The sequence below is a fragment of the Hipposideros armiger genome, unplaced genomic scaffold, assembly GCF_001890085.2.
Source record: "Hipposideros armiger isolate ML-2016 unplaced genomic scaffold, ASM189008v1 scaffold_1411, whole genome shotgun sequence".
Classification (NCBI taxonomy): Eukaryota; Metazoa; Chordata; class Mammalia; order Chiroptera; family Hipposideridae; genus Hipposideros; species Hipposideros armiger.
The window spans coordinates 178646-195954 of NW_017732761.1; the positions used below are offsets into that span (position 1 = coordinate 178646).

At 40.7% G+C, this 17309-nt stretch overlaps 1 protein-coding gene across 1 annotated transcript in view; it reads right to left on the bottom strand.

The window, feature by feature from the left end:
- LAMA1 (laminin subunit alpha 1) overlaps nt 1–17309 on the bottom strand; it is a gene marked incomplete at its 5' end in the record, with an annotated part of 126951 nt that overhangs the window by 72818 nt on the left and 36824 nt on the right. The window contains 12 exons of the mRNA XM_019633794.1: nt 576–696; nt 1349–1476; nt 2023–2208; nt 3373–3552; nt 4064–4207; nt 5282–5518; nt 6220–6356; nt 6982–7162; nt 7465–7571; nt 13059–13270; nt 14285–14371; nt 15790–15917. Of these exons, the coding sequence (XP_019489339.1) occupies nt 576–696; nt 1349–1476; nt 2023–2208; nt 3373–3552; nt 4064–4207; nt 5282–5518; nt 6220–6356; nt 6982–7162; nt 7465–7571; nt 13059–13270; nt 14285–14371; nt 15790–15917 (1848 nt within the window). The remainder of the gene's footprint in view (nt 1–575; nt 697–1348; nt 1477–2022; nt 2209–3372; nt 3553–4063; nt 4208–5281; nt 5519–6219; nt 6357–6981; nt 7163–7464; nt 7572–13058; nt 13271–14284; nt 14372–15789; nt 15918–17309) is intronic.

Below are 17309 nucleotides of genomic sequence, written 5' to 3' on the forward strand. Positions count from 1 at the left end.
GTATTTGTACACCCATGTTCATAATAGTATTATTTACAATAGCCAAAAGGTGAAACAACCCAAGTGTCCATTGATAGATGAATGGATAAACAAAATATGGTCTATACATACAAGCGAATATTATTCAACCTTAAAAAGGAAGGACAGTCTGACACATGGTAAAACTTGGATGAACCTTGAAGACATTATTCAAAGTGAAACAAGCCAATCATAAAAAGACAAATACTATATGATTCCACTTATACGTATATGTGGTACCTAGAGTAAATTCACAGAAGCAGAAAATAGAATGGTTGTTACCGGGGACTGCGGGGAGGGGGAATGTAGAGTTAGTGTTTAATGAGTACAGAGTTTTAGTTTTCCCAAATGAAGAATTCTGGAGGTTGGCTGTGAATGTACTTAACTCTACAGAACTGTACACTTAAAAATGGTTAAGATTATAAAGTTTATGTTTATGTATATTTTACCATATTAAAATTTTAAGAGAAAAAATAATATAATAACTATGCATACGTTCTGTTAATCACTTGGAGTTGCTACACCAAGCATATTTCAACTCAAAACCATGTCCCTACCTGACATGAAAGTCCAGCTGTACCAGGAGGACAGAGACACTTCTCCAGCAGGGAGGCAACCTTCCTTCCTGCGTGCTGCTCTGCAGCCTTCCTGCCCACCTCCATTGAAATGTTTGAGATTCTGTGAAACCGTGTTAAGAAGAGTGAGAGGAAACACTAATATTTAGAAAGACACTTTTTAGAAACATAGCACATTACATAATGGTATTTGCACATAAAATTAAACCAGAGCGTTCCTAACCGCTTGGGATTAGTTCCTATTCACGATTACAAAGGAAATGTGAAAAACACGTTAGTTCTGTCATTACACAGTGAAGTTGCTCAGTGAACATTTTAGAACGTAAAAATAGTGTTACAGAAACTGTACCCGAAAGACCTCTTGAAGTATCAGTTTGGCCAAAACTTAGTGGCGTTCTTTATAGGCTAAGTATTAAATGAGCAGGTGACAGCATTCCTTGATACATCATTACAAAGGAATGGGCATTGCAGTTTAAGGGCAAAAAATAGCAGAGCTTAACTTTTTTCCCCCATTTTATCCTAAGATATCACCATTATGTACTTGTATTTTATATCCACATTATATGAGAGACGGATAATCCTGGTCATTTTTCACACACTTCACACTAATACTAATATTTAATAAGGTTTTGGTGGAGAACAGAAATACATATATTAAGAATGATAGGAGGTAATGGGGGTGAAGTGAATCAAATCCCTTCAGCTTGCTTTCATATAAGAAAAATGTTTTCTAAATTGTAGAAGTTTCCAAGTACCTGCTTTGCTGTAATCCTTGACCATAAGATGCTTTGATGAGGATGTACTCAATGTTGCTAAGAACAGACATAAAATCTGAGCGTGTGACAGGTTTTTCAGAAACAGAATTAAAATATTTCCAGTAATTCTGAGGATGAGAAACACATTCAGTTAAATTCTGAGTACAAATTCTCAGACGCAATGAACTTATAAAGAGTAATTCTTTTGCACATTTCTCCAGAAATGAGCCCAGTTCTAGGTATGACCCTGAGTTTAACCGAGGAAGATCGCCTGTCACCTCCCAGAGGCAGCAGCAGGGCCAGTCTCATTTATCCACAGGCACACATCACCGACGACAGTGCCAGCCACACAGTGGACAATCAATCAATATCTGCCCAGTGAATGAATACTTGCTTCCCAGATTTAAGCAAGTCCAAAGACTTCTTACCATCATGTCCACACAGGTTGAGACTTATGTACCAAGATAAAGAATTTAAGATGCAGTTGCTATTACATTAACATAAACCTAATATCCTTGTTTTGAGAATAGAAATTTGAGTTATTTTTAGAAATCTTGCCTAAAACCATTGCAATTTTGATCCCCGGGTCTCCATGCTCACTCAATTACAGCCGCTTCATGACTTCATTACATCCATACATTTATGAGGCTCATATGAAAAGAGCACATGGTCACCTCTTTCATTCCTATGTCTTGCTTTTGTCTCACTCCGTTCTCTGGTGCAGGTGCATTCATGTAAATAACTTGCTTTCTGGTCCGGCCTCCTTTGATGAGCACTTGAGGCTCGAGATTGAAGGTGCCCATGGCATTGGAGGAATAGAAGGCCACGCTGTACTCCAGTTTGCCACCATAGGCCATGAGCTACCAAATAGTAAATTGTTGTTTACTTCTCTGACAAGGCATTGGTTTAAAAACATTTCATTACAAGCCTGCTGCCATTGAAAGAAAACTTGTTAAAAATACATCACAGAAAAAAAAAAATCACATGGGTCAAATATGTTGTCTAGACTTTGCTGTCTTCTAATTCTACTTAATTATGGATTCTTAAGTTGACTCAAGCTATAGTCCTTTCTTTGTTAAGCGATTTTTACAAAGTTTTTTAAAATTAAATTTATTGGGCTAACATTGGTTAATAACATTATATAATTATCAGGTGTAAAACATTACAATTCAACATCTGTGTGCTCTATTGTGTGCTCACCACCAAAGTCGAGTTTCCTACCATTACCATGTATTTGACCCTTTCACCCTCTCCTCACCCCCTTTCGACTCATATGTGGAATATAATACAAAGTTTCTTTAAATTACTTTATTGAAGTATGATTGGCTATAAAAAGCTGCATATATTTAATGCATACAACTTGATGAGTTTTGGGATATGTCTTCACCCGTGAAACTACCACCCCAATCAAAGCCACAGACATATCCATCACCTCCCACAGTTTCCTTTTTGACGACACTAACAAAGGTAAACTCCAGAATAACAAATCTTTGTAGTAAAGTCCTGATTATTTTCAAGCTCCTTTGAGTTAAAAATTATCTATATCTGTATATTTGCACTGTATGTATATTTGCACATCTTAAAGAGCAAGGGTGAATTCACACGAAGACTGACATTAATATAAACAAAAATGCAAGCAATGCCTTCAAGACTCTTATAGTACATTTTTATTTTCGCCCAAACCAGATGACGATTTCTTGAGAAGGACCTCCCATGCAATAGCACCCAGACTTATACTGAGCTTATAGTAGTAAAAACAAAAAATATTTGTCAAATGACTACTTTCAGAAGAAAAATAATATGATTTGAATTTTTAAAAGACTTCAAAATTAATGAAAAAAATGTAAAGAGCCATACATTTGGGGGGATTTTTATAAGTGTTAAATTTCTCCATCCCCACTTAGAAAATGAAATTAATAACCACTTCAGTGAATGATGGGCCAACCCAGTCTATTGTGATTTCAAATGCTACCCATCTCCCCTGGGGAACGGGGAGCCAGCTCTCGGCTGGGTGTGGGCCTCACCTGGTCTCCCTGGAACTGCCCCGGCAGCCGCCAGTAAAACGGCTCTGCATGGACATGCTGCCTGACGGTCACAGCATCCAGGAGGACATCAGGGGCCTGGTAATACACCCCTTCGGTCGTGCCCCTGAGGTTACTCTGAGAAACCACACGCAGAAGAGGCTGATCTGAGCCCAGCGTTATCTAGTCATGGAAGGGAGGAAACACGCACTTTAGAACACGAATTTACTCCATACCTTTGATTTGTCCGATTCTACCATTATTTCACAGACAAGACAGCTTCATTATTGAAACAAGAACAATAAAAACTTTTGCTTTAAACCTAAACCCTGATTGAAATGAACTGAACATGTTTTAAACTATTGCATTTAGGGTCAAACTGCTGCTATACGGGGTCAATGTTCAGTTATATGAAGGACACTTGAGATGTTGCCATCTTATCTTCTCTCCAACTAAAGCTTCCAGTAGATTAGCTAAGGAGCAACACTGAATACCTTTAGTTCCACCTCCATACATTCCTCTGGACAGCAGAAGCAGAGCTCTGACTCATAACTAACCCAAATTAGTTTCTCAGGATTTCTGATGCCTTAAGAGCAATATTTAATGTAAATACTTGACTGTCTCTCTTACCCCAACCCGACTCCCAAGGGGAGAGGGCTTAAAAAAAGAACTTTAAACTGAATTCCTAACTTACTGGCATCCTCACATAACCCTCCACCTCCGAGCAGAGTTGTGACAGCCCAAAGCAGAAGCACGGGGTGCATCCCAGAGGGTTGTCAGCATGGAGAGCGTAGGTGCCAGCTCGACACTCGCTGCACTGAAGGCCAAGGACATTTTCCTAAAGGGAAAAAAATAATAGACTCACTTAAAAAAAAAAAAAAGAGATGATTTCTGAGCAAACAGAAATGAAGTCAATCATAAAAATAATTATGGATCAAGAAACATCCCTGGACTAGCTGTTCCTTAGGCAAGCTCCTTAACCTCTCTGAGCATTAGTTCTCTTAAAAGCTCAATCAGTGATTCCCCAAAACAGCTGATGATCAGAATGATCTTGGAAGCTTTTGGAAAGTACAGGTTCCTTTATTAGAATCTCCTGGAGGTTCCAGGTGACTCTGATGGTCAGTCAGGGTGGAGAACCATGGACCAGGTGATTATTAAGGCAAGTCCCTCCTGTTCTTACCGTCTATGAGAACTGCTATCACAAATGTGGGAAGCCAAAAATATCCACTGATGCTTCCATTACTCCCAGGTTATAGTAGCTACATGAATTTTCCCTTCCTCATCCCCAGTCACTAATCAACCCATTACCCTCTGGCTTCCATTTTATCAGCCCCGGGAAAGGACCAGAGAAGGTGTGGCCAGCGAACTCTTTCAGGCCTGCAATTGTATTAGTTTTCCCTCTGTACTTCGTTGTAAGAGCCTGGTTCATGGTTCTTATAACAAAGCACAATGGGAAAACTAATAGAAATACATGGAATTAAACATGATGTTGAAATCTTACCTCCTGGGAATATAAGAAACATGAATTTCCTTCAATCTGGTCAGCATAATCAAAAGAATAATCACCAGCTCTAAAATTGCAAATCTTCTTGAGCCTGTGTTATCTATTTTACCTATATATTCAAGACAGGTTGGCTACTCAGCCAACTGGAACACATGCTAGAAAACTCAAGAGTGTTTTTCAAATCAGCTCCATCACCTGACACTTGCAATGACCAGTAAAAATTCCATTTAAAGAATCATCCATCATTCTGGAAAAGCACAAATGGAATTTAAACTCAGTCCTACAAGGTATTGTTTACTCATTATGAGAAGTGTCTGAAACCTGGCTGCTTATTTAAATAGTTAAAAGCTCAAAAGTCACTATGACAAGTAGGTGAGAAGAAGAAAGTGCAGCGCCGAGGGCCCATACCTTGCAAGAGCAGGTACCAGTTTGCTCTGCACAGCTGCAAAGACTCTGTCCCTCATCACAGGTGTCCACCAACGTCCCTCTCAGGTCACAGTCACAGGCTACACAGTCTGGAAAGTCTCTGAAGCCGAGGGAGCACTGATGGCAGCTCCGTCCACCAAATTCAGGCTTACATTGGCAATGGCCAGTGAGCACATCGCACTGATGACTGGCTGACCCTTCACGACTGCAATTGCAGGCCTGAAAAAACAAACAAAAAAAACTAAATAAACAAAAAGACAGCTTTTACATTTTCGTAATGTGCACATACTGGGATGATCGGAAAACATTAAATGTGGGGAAATTATACACAGGAATGATCTCTCCATAGTACTCTATGGATTAACTGCCACGTGCCAGCAGGGGGCAGGGACTGCATTGTGGACATTTGTGCATTTTTGTGGCACATGCGCACTGGACCAAGACTGTGATCTGAAACTCAGTCTGCTTCATAGGGTCAAACAGTCCAGCAACATTATTTAAGAAGCAAAGTAATTTTTCCTCTGTTCTCAAAACATAAACTATATCTAAGTTTAACTGAAAAAGTTACATAAAAAATTGGAACCCTTTAAGATTGGACATAACCCCCCAATAAAGTAATTTATGCCCATCTCCTAGAAGATAGTATACATCACATAATATATTTAAAAGGCACTAAAAATAAATTTTTGACCTTCTAACCATCAATTCCACAGCTAGGTTCTTGAAGAAACCTTAGAATAATGTATTTTAATGGTGCTGTTTCTTTCACTTTGATTCCTACAATCCATTTTGAGTTTTAAATATAAACCATAAAGCTAGTCAATAAGTTAAAATCAAGAGAATAGATAAAACAAAAGGAATTCAACTTGCTAGAGCAAAGTAACCCTCAGTTAAGAAAACACACAGATGATAGCTCACACCTGGCATCCGTGCTCCAGATCATAGCCCCAGTGTCCGTCCTCACATTCTTCACATGTTACGCCTCGAGTATGAGGAGGGCAGATACACTCCCCTGACACCGGGTCACATGTATTGTGAGTGTGAATGCAGTCACAGGCTACAGCAAAGACAGATGATGGTGTTACAGGTCAGGACAATCAGTGCGACGGAAGGAGTAAGAGCTGATGCTACAAGTTAGTTCCCTCTTACTAATAATCTAAATCATTCTCTTAGTTCCTAAAAGAGACCACGTGATTCCCAAGACCCCTTTGTGTCTCATGCAAGGTGGTTGTTCCTCCTTGTCAAGAAATGCTGCTGGAAGAGAGTTAACCGGGACACAGGGATGAAATAGGAAAGCTTGGAAAAACCTGGATAGGTGGGAAGAACAGATAGAGCTAGTATTTATGAAGCATTTATTCTATGTCAAATGCTGTGTTAAAGACTAGATGTACAACCTTAAAAATCCTGGATGGATATTATAATTAGCTTTTCCATTTTACAAATGAGGAAATTAAAGCTAAGTAAAGTTAAGTAATTAATCTAAGCTCACACAATTGCTAGAAACCTGAGCAAAGCTTATAGATGTATCTGGAATAGGGAAACAAACAAAAAAAGGTATGAAATTCTACATGTTAAGAAGAGGGAAAAAATAAAGGAACTTAACAGAATTAGAAGTCAAAGGAGGGTTCAAAGAAGAGTTGGGGGACTATGAGAAAGTCTCAGTAATGAATTCAAGAGCTTACATGTACAGCCACCATCCTGGAATGCATAGAAGCCACGTGCACACCTGTCGCACCTTTTCCCAGCTACACCTGGTACACAGTGACACTGGCCTTCCTCCGTGCAGTCACCCGACATAGAGCCCGACATGCTGCAGTTACAGGGCAGGCAGCCAAGCCCTGTGTCCAACCCGTAATAGCCATACTGTTTCATAGAAGGGGCAAAATCGTGGAAACCAAAATACATTTTAATAAGTGACTAATAATACTAGAAAGTTTTCTAAATCAAACGTGGGGTGTTTCATAAAATCATAACGTATTCATTTCATGCCTTTGTAAACTGAATACATACTCTCTAGATAGGGATACACAGCATACACCAGCCATGTTTTTGGTGTTAGCGCTTTCAAGCAGGCATGAATTCATTTCGTCTGAACCAAGGTTAAGTTGTCAATCATGGACATGACTAATACTGTAATTGTATGCAATGACCAGTAGGCATCTTACCAAGCACTGATCACACTGTTGTCCGGTCACATGTGGTTTGCAGTCGCAGAGCCCCGTCTCAGGATGGCAGATGCCAGAAAAGGAGCCCTTTCCATGGCATTCACAGGCTAACACACACACAAAAAAAACATATTCATGTGCATTTCTGAGTATGGTTAAAATAAGATCTCTTCATCCCCAAAGAAAAGATTTTAAACATTCATGTTTCCAATCACAAAACTAAAAAAATACATATGAGGATATTACGTTGAAATAACTTTAACTAGTTAGCATTTTTTTCTGAAGAGTAAGCCAAAATAGGACTGGTAGAAGGAACCATCAGAGAGGAAATAAACTACTGAATCTATTAAAATAATAATTAGCAAACGAACTTGACCAATTTCATAAACTCCTTGAAATTTTTTCAATGACCCACCAATATATATCCACAAATCTGCATTAAAAAACATGCAATGGTGATTTCAAAATCAATTTATCAATTTTTTCTCAGTCCAATCATGTCTATATTTAGTATTTTAAAGCTCAGTTATAGCAACCTAGATAAATATTATATTTCATAATTTAATGAAAAACATTTTCCTGTTCTAAGTCATGAGTCATATGTAGTTCTAATAAACTTATCTTCAGGCCAGATGTTCGTTTTATCTAGTTATAATATTGATGATTAAAGCTACAAATCCCTTACCTTTCCAAAGTGATGCAATTTAATGAATCCAAGACATGTTTAACTGATAGTCATACCACAGCTGTCAATATGCACTTCATTTTAAATATCTAATATGTTCACTTACAAAATATCTTAGGCATGTATACTATTTATGAAAGCTTGGATTCAGAAAATGCACAATTTCTGTCATATGGTGTAGTAATGTAAGAAAAGAAAAACTTTGCAAATTATCTCAACCCCAAGTACAACTTTGTGTGGAAGCCTACTGCAGTGGGAGGCAGAGAAGTGGGAAACACTGGAAACTGGAAAGATGATGGTCAGGAGAAAGGTGGTGGAATTCTGCCTCCTTGACTGACCTTGGCCAAGCTCTGGAGCAACTCTCTCACTGGAGGTTTTCTCTGGTGGAAGTGCGCTGACACTGACAGCTCCTACAGGAGGCCAGTTAAGTGCTATGGGCCCCATTCACTGCTGCCCATTCTGCTCTGCCCATTCCTGTAGTCAAACTTTGAAAACTCTACTAACTTTTTTTTTTTTGGGGGGGGGGCGGGGGCGGACAGTGTGTTTTTCTAGGACCCATCAGCTCCAAATCAAGTAGTTGTTTTAATCTAGTTGTGTAGGGCGCAGCTCAGTGGCCCATGTGGGGATCGAACCAGCAACCTTGGTGCTATGAGCACTGTGCTCTAACCAACTGAGTTAACTGGCTGCCCCTTGAAAACTCTAACTCTTTATGTTAAACATGCCTTTTACTTCCTGTATATGTAATGCTTTGACTTCTGGGGCCTTGCTGACTCTGGAGAGACTACCCTCCCAGGGCTAGTCTATTTCTAGAGATAGTAAACAGCTGGAATGCCTTTCATGTGTAAACCAACCAATCCAGAGCCCATGCCCCTAACTGCCTTCTTTATTGGGCTCTCAAACTCATTTGTGTTCTCACATCCCACTACCCACTGCCCTAATAATCCAAGGGCCATGCCTCAGACAACTAGGGAAAGCCCCTATGCCTCAGAGCCTGCTGAAGTTATTCAAACCAACGAATCCCAAACCTATTTATCCTGCCTCGCAGAAACCACGAAAAGGCTCTAGTCCACATTTTGCCTCCTGACCAACCTGGGAGGTACCCCACACGGCCAACCCGATGCTGTGGCTAGTCCCCCCTCCTCCTGGCATCTGTGAGTAACAAACTATCTTTTCAGTGGTAATCATCTCATGATCTGCTGGCCTTGCCATCCCAAATAATAATAAAACCTGTATTTTAAAACACTCCTCAGCCTCCAACCATTCTCAACTGTCTCCCATGGAAAATATCACGTACATACGCCCACATTCTCTTCTCTCCTCTCTCCCTCTCTCCCTCCCTCCCTCTCTCTCACCTCTCTCTCTCTTTCCCACCTCTCTACACACACACACACACACACACACACACACACACACACACCCATCTTCCAAGCACTCCTCCTGAAGTTTCCAGGTACTTCCCAGGTACACAGTCCGTGAGCAGGTTTTCAGTCTCCATCTTGCTGTATCAGTCAGGAATGGGACCCCTGACTGCTCCTTCCCTTTAGAACTCTCTCCTTACCAAGTTTTCCGAACACCCATTCTTCAGTTTTCTGTTTCTCATGTTATTTCTCCCTGTTTTTCCTAGTTCCCTCTGGGCCTCCCACCCTGTGTCTCACTTAAAGTTTCCCCTTCCTTTGGTGAAAATTCAAAGTTCACTGTACGATCATCACAAAAAATGATGATAATAAGAAATCATATCTGTCATTCTATCGGTTTGTGCCTGTCACATCACAGGCAATATTTCATTTAACCTTTGTAACAAACTTAGGAGGGAAGCATATAATTTTCTCTTTCGGTGTGAAATCTAAACCTTAGACAGATTATGTAACTTGCCATAAGATCGCAAAGCTTCCCTATCCTTCTATAATAACAATTATAATAGCAATTATTAATACAAAATTGTTCATGTTATAACCAATACTAATTTAAAGCAGTTGCCAATTACCGACTGCATATATTTTAATTCTCATAAGAGCCCCACAATATGAAAATTATACCCACTAACTTAATTCACAAGAGGCTCCTTTAATGTTAGAGCTCAGCAGGGCTCCCACAGCTCTTTCCTTTCTCAGTGCCACTCTCTGCCCCAGACAGCTGTGCCCACATCTACCATTTCAACTACCAGGCTCCATTTCTTCCCTGATTCCTGCACCCTTGAATATCCAAATGTCTTCCCAACAACTCCATAGAACTTCCCATGTCAGTGATATTGAATATTGAGTTTTTTACTTGGCTTAGCCTAATAAAATACAGTATCATATTAGCATGTAGAGTGGATCTTTGGGAAGCCCATACAAGGGGCCCTGTTCAATACCTGGAAGGATTTCTAATGAAATATCCAGAAACAGTTGTAGGAATTTATCTCATCAAAACTAGGGGTGAGGGAGGAGAAGATGAGAAAATAATAAAAATTATAACTAGAGGGCCAGGACAGTTCAGTCCAGCTGCCTGGGCCAAGAACTTGGACCCAGACCCCAGTGCTACCTGTCCTAACACTGCTCCTTCACCTTCCATTTATCACCAAAATCTTCTGTTTTCTATCTTCCCTTTTATCCCCACAGCAAAATACTGACATAGTTTTGTCAATGTGAATGCATATATTAAAGGAAAATGACTTTTTGGTACATTCAATATGTTTGAATAATTTGAATGTATGAATCCTCTTCTTCAACAATGAATTTTGTGTAATCTAAACACAGATCAAGTATTTTTAATGAAAATTTAGCATCCTAATTGAGATGGGTTATAAAATATATGCTTAATTTTAAAGACTCAATACTTAAAAAAAAAAAAGAAAGTAGCTCATCAATACTTTAAAAATTTGATTTCATGATAAAATTATAATACATTTTATATATTGGGCTAAATAAAATATATTATTACAATATATTGGGTTGTTGGAAAAGTCATGACGTAGTTTTTCTGTTTTTCGTTGAAAAAATGCATTATGACTTTCCCGACAATCTAATATTTCACCTGTCTCTTTTTCCTTTTTAAAATGTGGTTACTAAAAAATTTTAAATTACACATGTGGCTTACGTTTCTGTTGGACAGCATTAATGTAGAAAAATAATAAAAACTACTGGTTTTTTTGTTTTTGTTTTTAATTGGGGAATTGGGGGATGGGAACAGCGCTGGGGAATTGGGGGAAGGGGAACAGACAAGTTGCTGTCCTTTTGTTCTTCAGTCTAGTTGTGGAGGACGTTGCTTCACTGGCCCAAGTTGGCACCATCATTGCGCTCTTCCCGGGCGAGGCAGATCAGTCGCCGGCTTCTGGACGGCCACTCACTGCGGCTGCTGGCCGCTCACGCTGGCTGCTGGCTACATATGGTAGCCCATGGCAACCCACTGCAGCAGGGGCTGCAGCCTACACCGTCGCTGGCGACTCACAGCAACCCAGCTCCAGGTTGAGCTGTTGTTCAGCATCTTAGCTGTAGAGGGCAGTGTCACTGGCCCTCATATGTGGGATCTAAACCGGGGCCCTCTGGAGTCCCAAGCCAGCTCTTAACCAATGCGCCACTCGGCCAGCCCTAAAAATTACTGTTTTTATTACGAGCAATTATAATACCTACCATTTAATGTCTATAACTTTAAATTTGTTATTCCTTTGAATTCTCAGAAAGGCCTTAATTTATACATATCATTATGTCGATTTTATGTATAAGGAAATAGTGGCTCAGATAGGTTAATAAATTTGCCTAATGTCACACAATCGTTCAGTTATCAACCCTGGACCCTAACCTATATTAATCAGACTCCAAAGCCTGAGCTCCATATGTGGATATGTGCTTATCATCTACACCAACATATGTAGTTCCCCCAATAGACCTGAACCATACATTTCAAACTCCTATCACAATACTTAGTCCAGTGCCTGGGAAGTAACAAATAAACTAAGAAATGAATCATCAAGGCTTGCCATAAAGATGAAAAGAAATAATATGAGAATTGCAAAAGAATTTAATAAACTTTGGAGCTTTATAAGAATACCAGTTATCATAATTATCTTCCGATAATAACCAATCAAGGTGGCCATGCTGCTGAACTGAAGGTCAGGTTCATTGGCCCTGGACTATAAAACCTTGTTGATCTCTTTCTTGATGTGTGCCTGGGAAAATATCTTGTCTGTCCTGCTAGCACCTTCTTGTGTCTCCATATTGTAATAGCACAGTAGGATTTCAGCATTTATAGGAAATTATCAAAATAATTTATAATTGTCATTGTTACTCTCATTCCTTCAAGAACTGTGCAATAAATAAATAAAAATAAATAATAATAATTAAAAAAAAAACCCTACGGGCTGTATTGCCCCTAAGGCTTTAAGTCTGACATCTAGGGAATATGAAAACCTGCTTTTCTCAGTGAGTGGTTCTACCTGATTCATAATTTCAAGGATCTAAGCAAAGCCCAATAGAGCAACATGGGGTCAGTAGGTCAGGCGTAGAAAGACCAAGATGCACCAATTTCTGGGGCTACAGTCTCCCTCTTTCTCACCTTGCATCTTGAAATCCCATTTGCTTCACGAAACCCCTTAGCATCTCCCTCGCAAACATGACAGGAGTGGAGTATCACTCTTCCTTCATCTCAGTCCCTGAGAGCAATGCTAGCACTTTATAAAGGACCACTTTGTCCTCAGATGGAAAAGTGCATCCTTTCTAGGCCATCTGACCTTCATGTGGAGTAACTTAGGAAGCTAACATAGGGTAGCTAGGAATGTCTTCATTCTTGGGTCCATACCCAGCATTAACACAAGAACCACTCAGATAAAGTTTCCTCATGGGCTGATCACTTTTTGACACCTGTAAGTAAATGGATGGAGACTTCACATAGCCATAAGTAATGAACTCGACTTCACAGCCCATACACTCACCACGGCAATTTTTAGCAGTCACAGCGTCCCCGTAGAACCCGTCAGCACATCTTTCACAGTGGGAACCATCTGTGTTTCCAATGCACCTCAGGCATTCTCCAGTGACAGAGTCACAGTGACCAGCCTCTGAGGGGTCAACATTGCCGCTGCAGTTACACAAATCACAGGATTCCCCAGGCACTGTTGGGTTTCCATAGTAACCGTCTGCGCATCTGCATAAAAGATTGAAAGAGGGATCCAAATAAATGCAATTTATTTACACATTACCCCAACATCCAGGGGTTCTCTGAATGGTTAATCAATCAGACTGATTCTTAGTGAAAGATTTATACTGTGGAAGGAATGCAACTCCAAGTTCAGGCATGCACAGATTTCCTTTACTCAATGAGAAGGACAGAGAGTGCATCCAAAATGAGCCATTAATCCAAGGAGACGTGGACCCGGCCCCATGCCAATTTGACCCACATCCCAGCACTCAGGGATGTCACCCTCTCCTACAGACTATAGCCAGACTCGGCACTGAGACTTCCGTGTGGGAACAGATAACATTGGCTTTCAGACACCAGAAGACAACTATTAATCAAACCACCCCTCCCCTGCGGAATTATCCAGAGCAGGGGTCAGCAAACTGCGGCTTGTGAGTCACATGCGGCTCTTTGGGCACGTTCCGTCTCAAAAGTTTGCCGACCCCTGGAAGAGCTAACCCTGTCCCTCACAACAATTTAAAAATTATTCCAGAGCCATAAATATATTTTTACATGATCACCATTATGTGAATAATATCCTTTAAAAATTTTATAAAGAAACTATGATAGTTTTATTTTCATTTTCGATTTTACTTCAGAGCCTGCGGCTCACGAGCCACAGTTTGCTGACCCCTAGCGGCTCTTCTGTCTCAAAAGTTTGCTGACCCCTGATCCAGAGTAAAGGACTGTTTAAATGTGTGAATAGTAAATACTGACTCCTTGCTGATTCCTGTTGTTATTGATGAGAACTCCGATTTAGTTCAAGGAGGTCGAATGCCATTCTCGAAAAATTCCCAGGGAGTTTCAATATTAATTTTTTAATTGATATATTGGCTTTTCTCTAAGATTATATGAATTGATAATTATGTACCAAAACTCCAAAACCACACTTAACTACACATTTAAAAATAAACACATAGAATTTATGTTAAAATAATTTTTAATGCATCTTTTGGAAACCAGTTGAGCAAGGCAGAGTACCTCTCACACCAAGTTCCTGAGTATCCCGGGGCACACTGGTCACAGACTACTTCATCTCCATCATCTAGGTGGCAGGTGGGGCTGAAACTATCAAAACATTAAAAACGAATGTAATTTCCCCATGCATGGGTACAGAATTGCTAAATATTTTAAATGCTTAATTTCTACCACTCCTGTCCTTACAAACCTTAGGTCCTCACTCCTTAGCCCAGAACTCAAGGCCACACAGCACACCTCTACTGGAGTGTGCTTTCTCCCCTCTCTGCGTGGGCTGGTCACCCAGCTCATCCCCAATACTCAACTCAGCTGTCACCTCCTCCAGGGGGCCTGCTCTGCTATTCCAGCCCTGCTCCTCTCCTCTGGGTTCCCTGGCCTGCTCGCCAGCCTCAGAACCTGGCCCACATTGGCCAAGAGTGAGCTCCCTTACACACTTGAGTAATCAACATTTCCCAGAGGACCCCCACTGCTGACCAGGGTCCCTTCAAACTCTATTCCTGGGTCTCAGGAAGGCCTGTGAAGGGAGGTATGGGGGTGGTTAAGAGTCCTCCTAGATTTCATCAGAGTTACCTTGATTCTATCTTTTATACACTGGCATTTCAAATAAAAACCCCCATGGGGGAAGTGCTTTGGGTGTGGATGGAGGAAGAGTTCTAAAGGGTAAACCAGTGAGAGAGAAAGCAGCTTTCAAACCATGGGTCTGTAGGACACCACATCCCATGCCCCATGATGTACAGGCCTTGCACATGACTGTCTCCTTCCACGTCCCCTCGTGCCTTTAGATCCAGGACTATCTGAACTCCTCAGATGTGATCTGCTTTTTTATGCTGCCATGCCTTGGCACACTCAGTTCCTTCTGTCTAGAATGCCCATCTCTGCTGCCTTCAAATTCCTTCTCATCCTTCAAGTCTCAGATCAAGAGTTTACTCAGAGAGTCATTCATGGCAGATTCTCACTGTTCAGTGGACATTCCTCCACGGTGGTCATGACCACACTGTGGATTCCAAGGGCCGGCAGCCATGGATGAACAGTTCGATATTCAGAGTACCTACCATGATACCCAGTATATAGTAGGCGCTCAATAAATACTTTTTGAATCAATTAAATTAATTCAGCCCATTCTTAATAAGCCTCATATTTTGGTCATTATATAAAAAACTCCTTAAGCCCAGGAACATATTTTATTCATCCCTGTATCCTCTATACCCCCTAGCTCAGTGGTAGGCACATAATATATACATATGAAAGAACTGATGACCAACATTATACCAAACGGAAAAAGAGTATGCAAATGTCCTGGACATCACACAACTTTCCTTACATAATTTAATACACCAAACTTTTTTTTTAAAGACAATCCACCCCTCCATCTTTAATCCTAATTAATTACCACTGGGCAAAATTCACACTCTTATTACACACAAAGTCTTCCTCTGTGGACAGCAGTACATATGTGGATGGAAATCCTGGCCATGACAGACAGCATCTGGGGGAAGTGCCAGACTTACTTGTTGGAGGCTGAGGAGTGGGGGCAGGCACAAGGCTGGCAGTCCCCGGGAGTCCCGCGGGAGGGCAGCCCATAGAAGCCGGGCAGGCAGTGCTCACAGTGGTCCCCGGTGGTGTTGTGTTCGCACGCCTAGGACACATGCATGAAAAAAAGACTGAGCTCAGGTTTCCGTAAAGGACTCTCAGGTTCATCTACAAACAACAGGAAGTCCAAGTGAAAACAATAAAAGACAAAATACTAAAACAAGTCACCAAACTCTGTTACATGAGAAAGGGTTGCCCTTTTCCAGATAAACTAATAAAAACTTTAATGTGTGTAAATGGGAAACATAAGAGCTTTCACTTCTGACCACGTCAGAGGAACTGGTACCATTCTTGCCCTTCTGCAGGAAACTAGAAAACTGGAAGAAAATCATCAAACAACTGCTTTCAGACAATGGGCAACAGAGGGTGCTGGTCTGTGATTCCTGAGAGAAAGGAGATGGTGGGACGGATCGTACAACTACTTGGTTTTTTTTGTTGTTTGTTTCTTTGTTTGTTTTCATCTGGAGACACTGGCCAAACAGAGCTGGAGGTCTTGCTGAGTTGAGGAGTCATTAATCAGAGTTTGGGGAGGCTGAACCTGCTGGAATTTTGACAGAGGACTAGAGCTTTGGAGAGCAAGAGTTCCAGAAATCTACAATACCTGGGGAATCCCTCCAAAATGCTACTAATACTAAGCTGCTTGTGCATAGAATACAACTCCTTGAAGCCAGATAAAGAAAGACAGGTGAGATGTAAGCTGAAAAATTCAGAACTCACACAGAGCTCAGAGACATTAGAATTGTAACCAGCCACTGTGGGGAGACCCTGGTAAACACCCAGCACACTTGTTAGAGACTTCAGAAGGAAAATTTGTTCGTGGTAGTGCCAAAACTTCCATAGGATAAATTAGGCTATATGAGACCTGCCCCAACAACATTTAAAAACAATCCTTGAAACAATCATGCTGACATGGAACTTACCTGTGTGACAAAACAAACTTCTAAGTTCTTTAAAAGAAAGCAACAAAATCTAGAAACTCAACAATGCAACAACGTTCATCAAACAATATTCACCATGCAATCAAAAACTACTAAATATGCTCCTACTGGCCAAATCTGGGAAAATCTGGAATCCATGAGTCCCGATGGAAAACAAGTAGTAAGTAAATAAATGTATGGGGAGAAGGGAGGGTTCTTGCTTTCAGTGGAATGCTGTGTGCCAACCCATAAGCATGGGGGAAGGGCTGGAGTTGGATAACCATTCTTTTGCAAACATCATAGTAAGTATTGTTTGGGCAAGAATCATCAATGACTGCAAAATCTAAGGGGGAATTCTCATGAGGAATTGGATACTTGCATGGTTCTAAAATGTCTCCCTCAGACTGCTTATTAATTACAAAATGAAAGCATAGCAAATATAATATATAGTGGCCTGCGTAATCAGGATTAACACCACCAGTAAGGGGCAGTGGACACTGTGGACTCAACATGCCATGCGC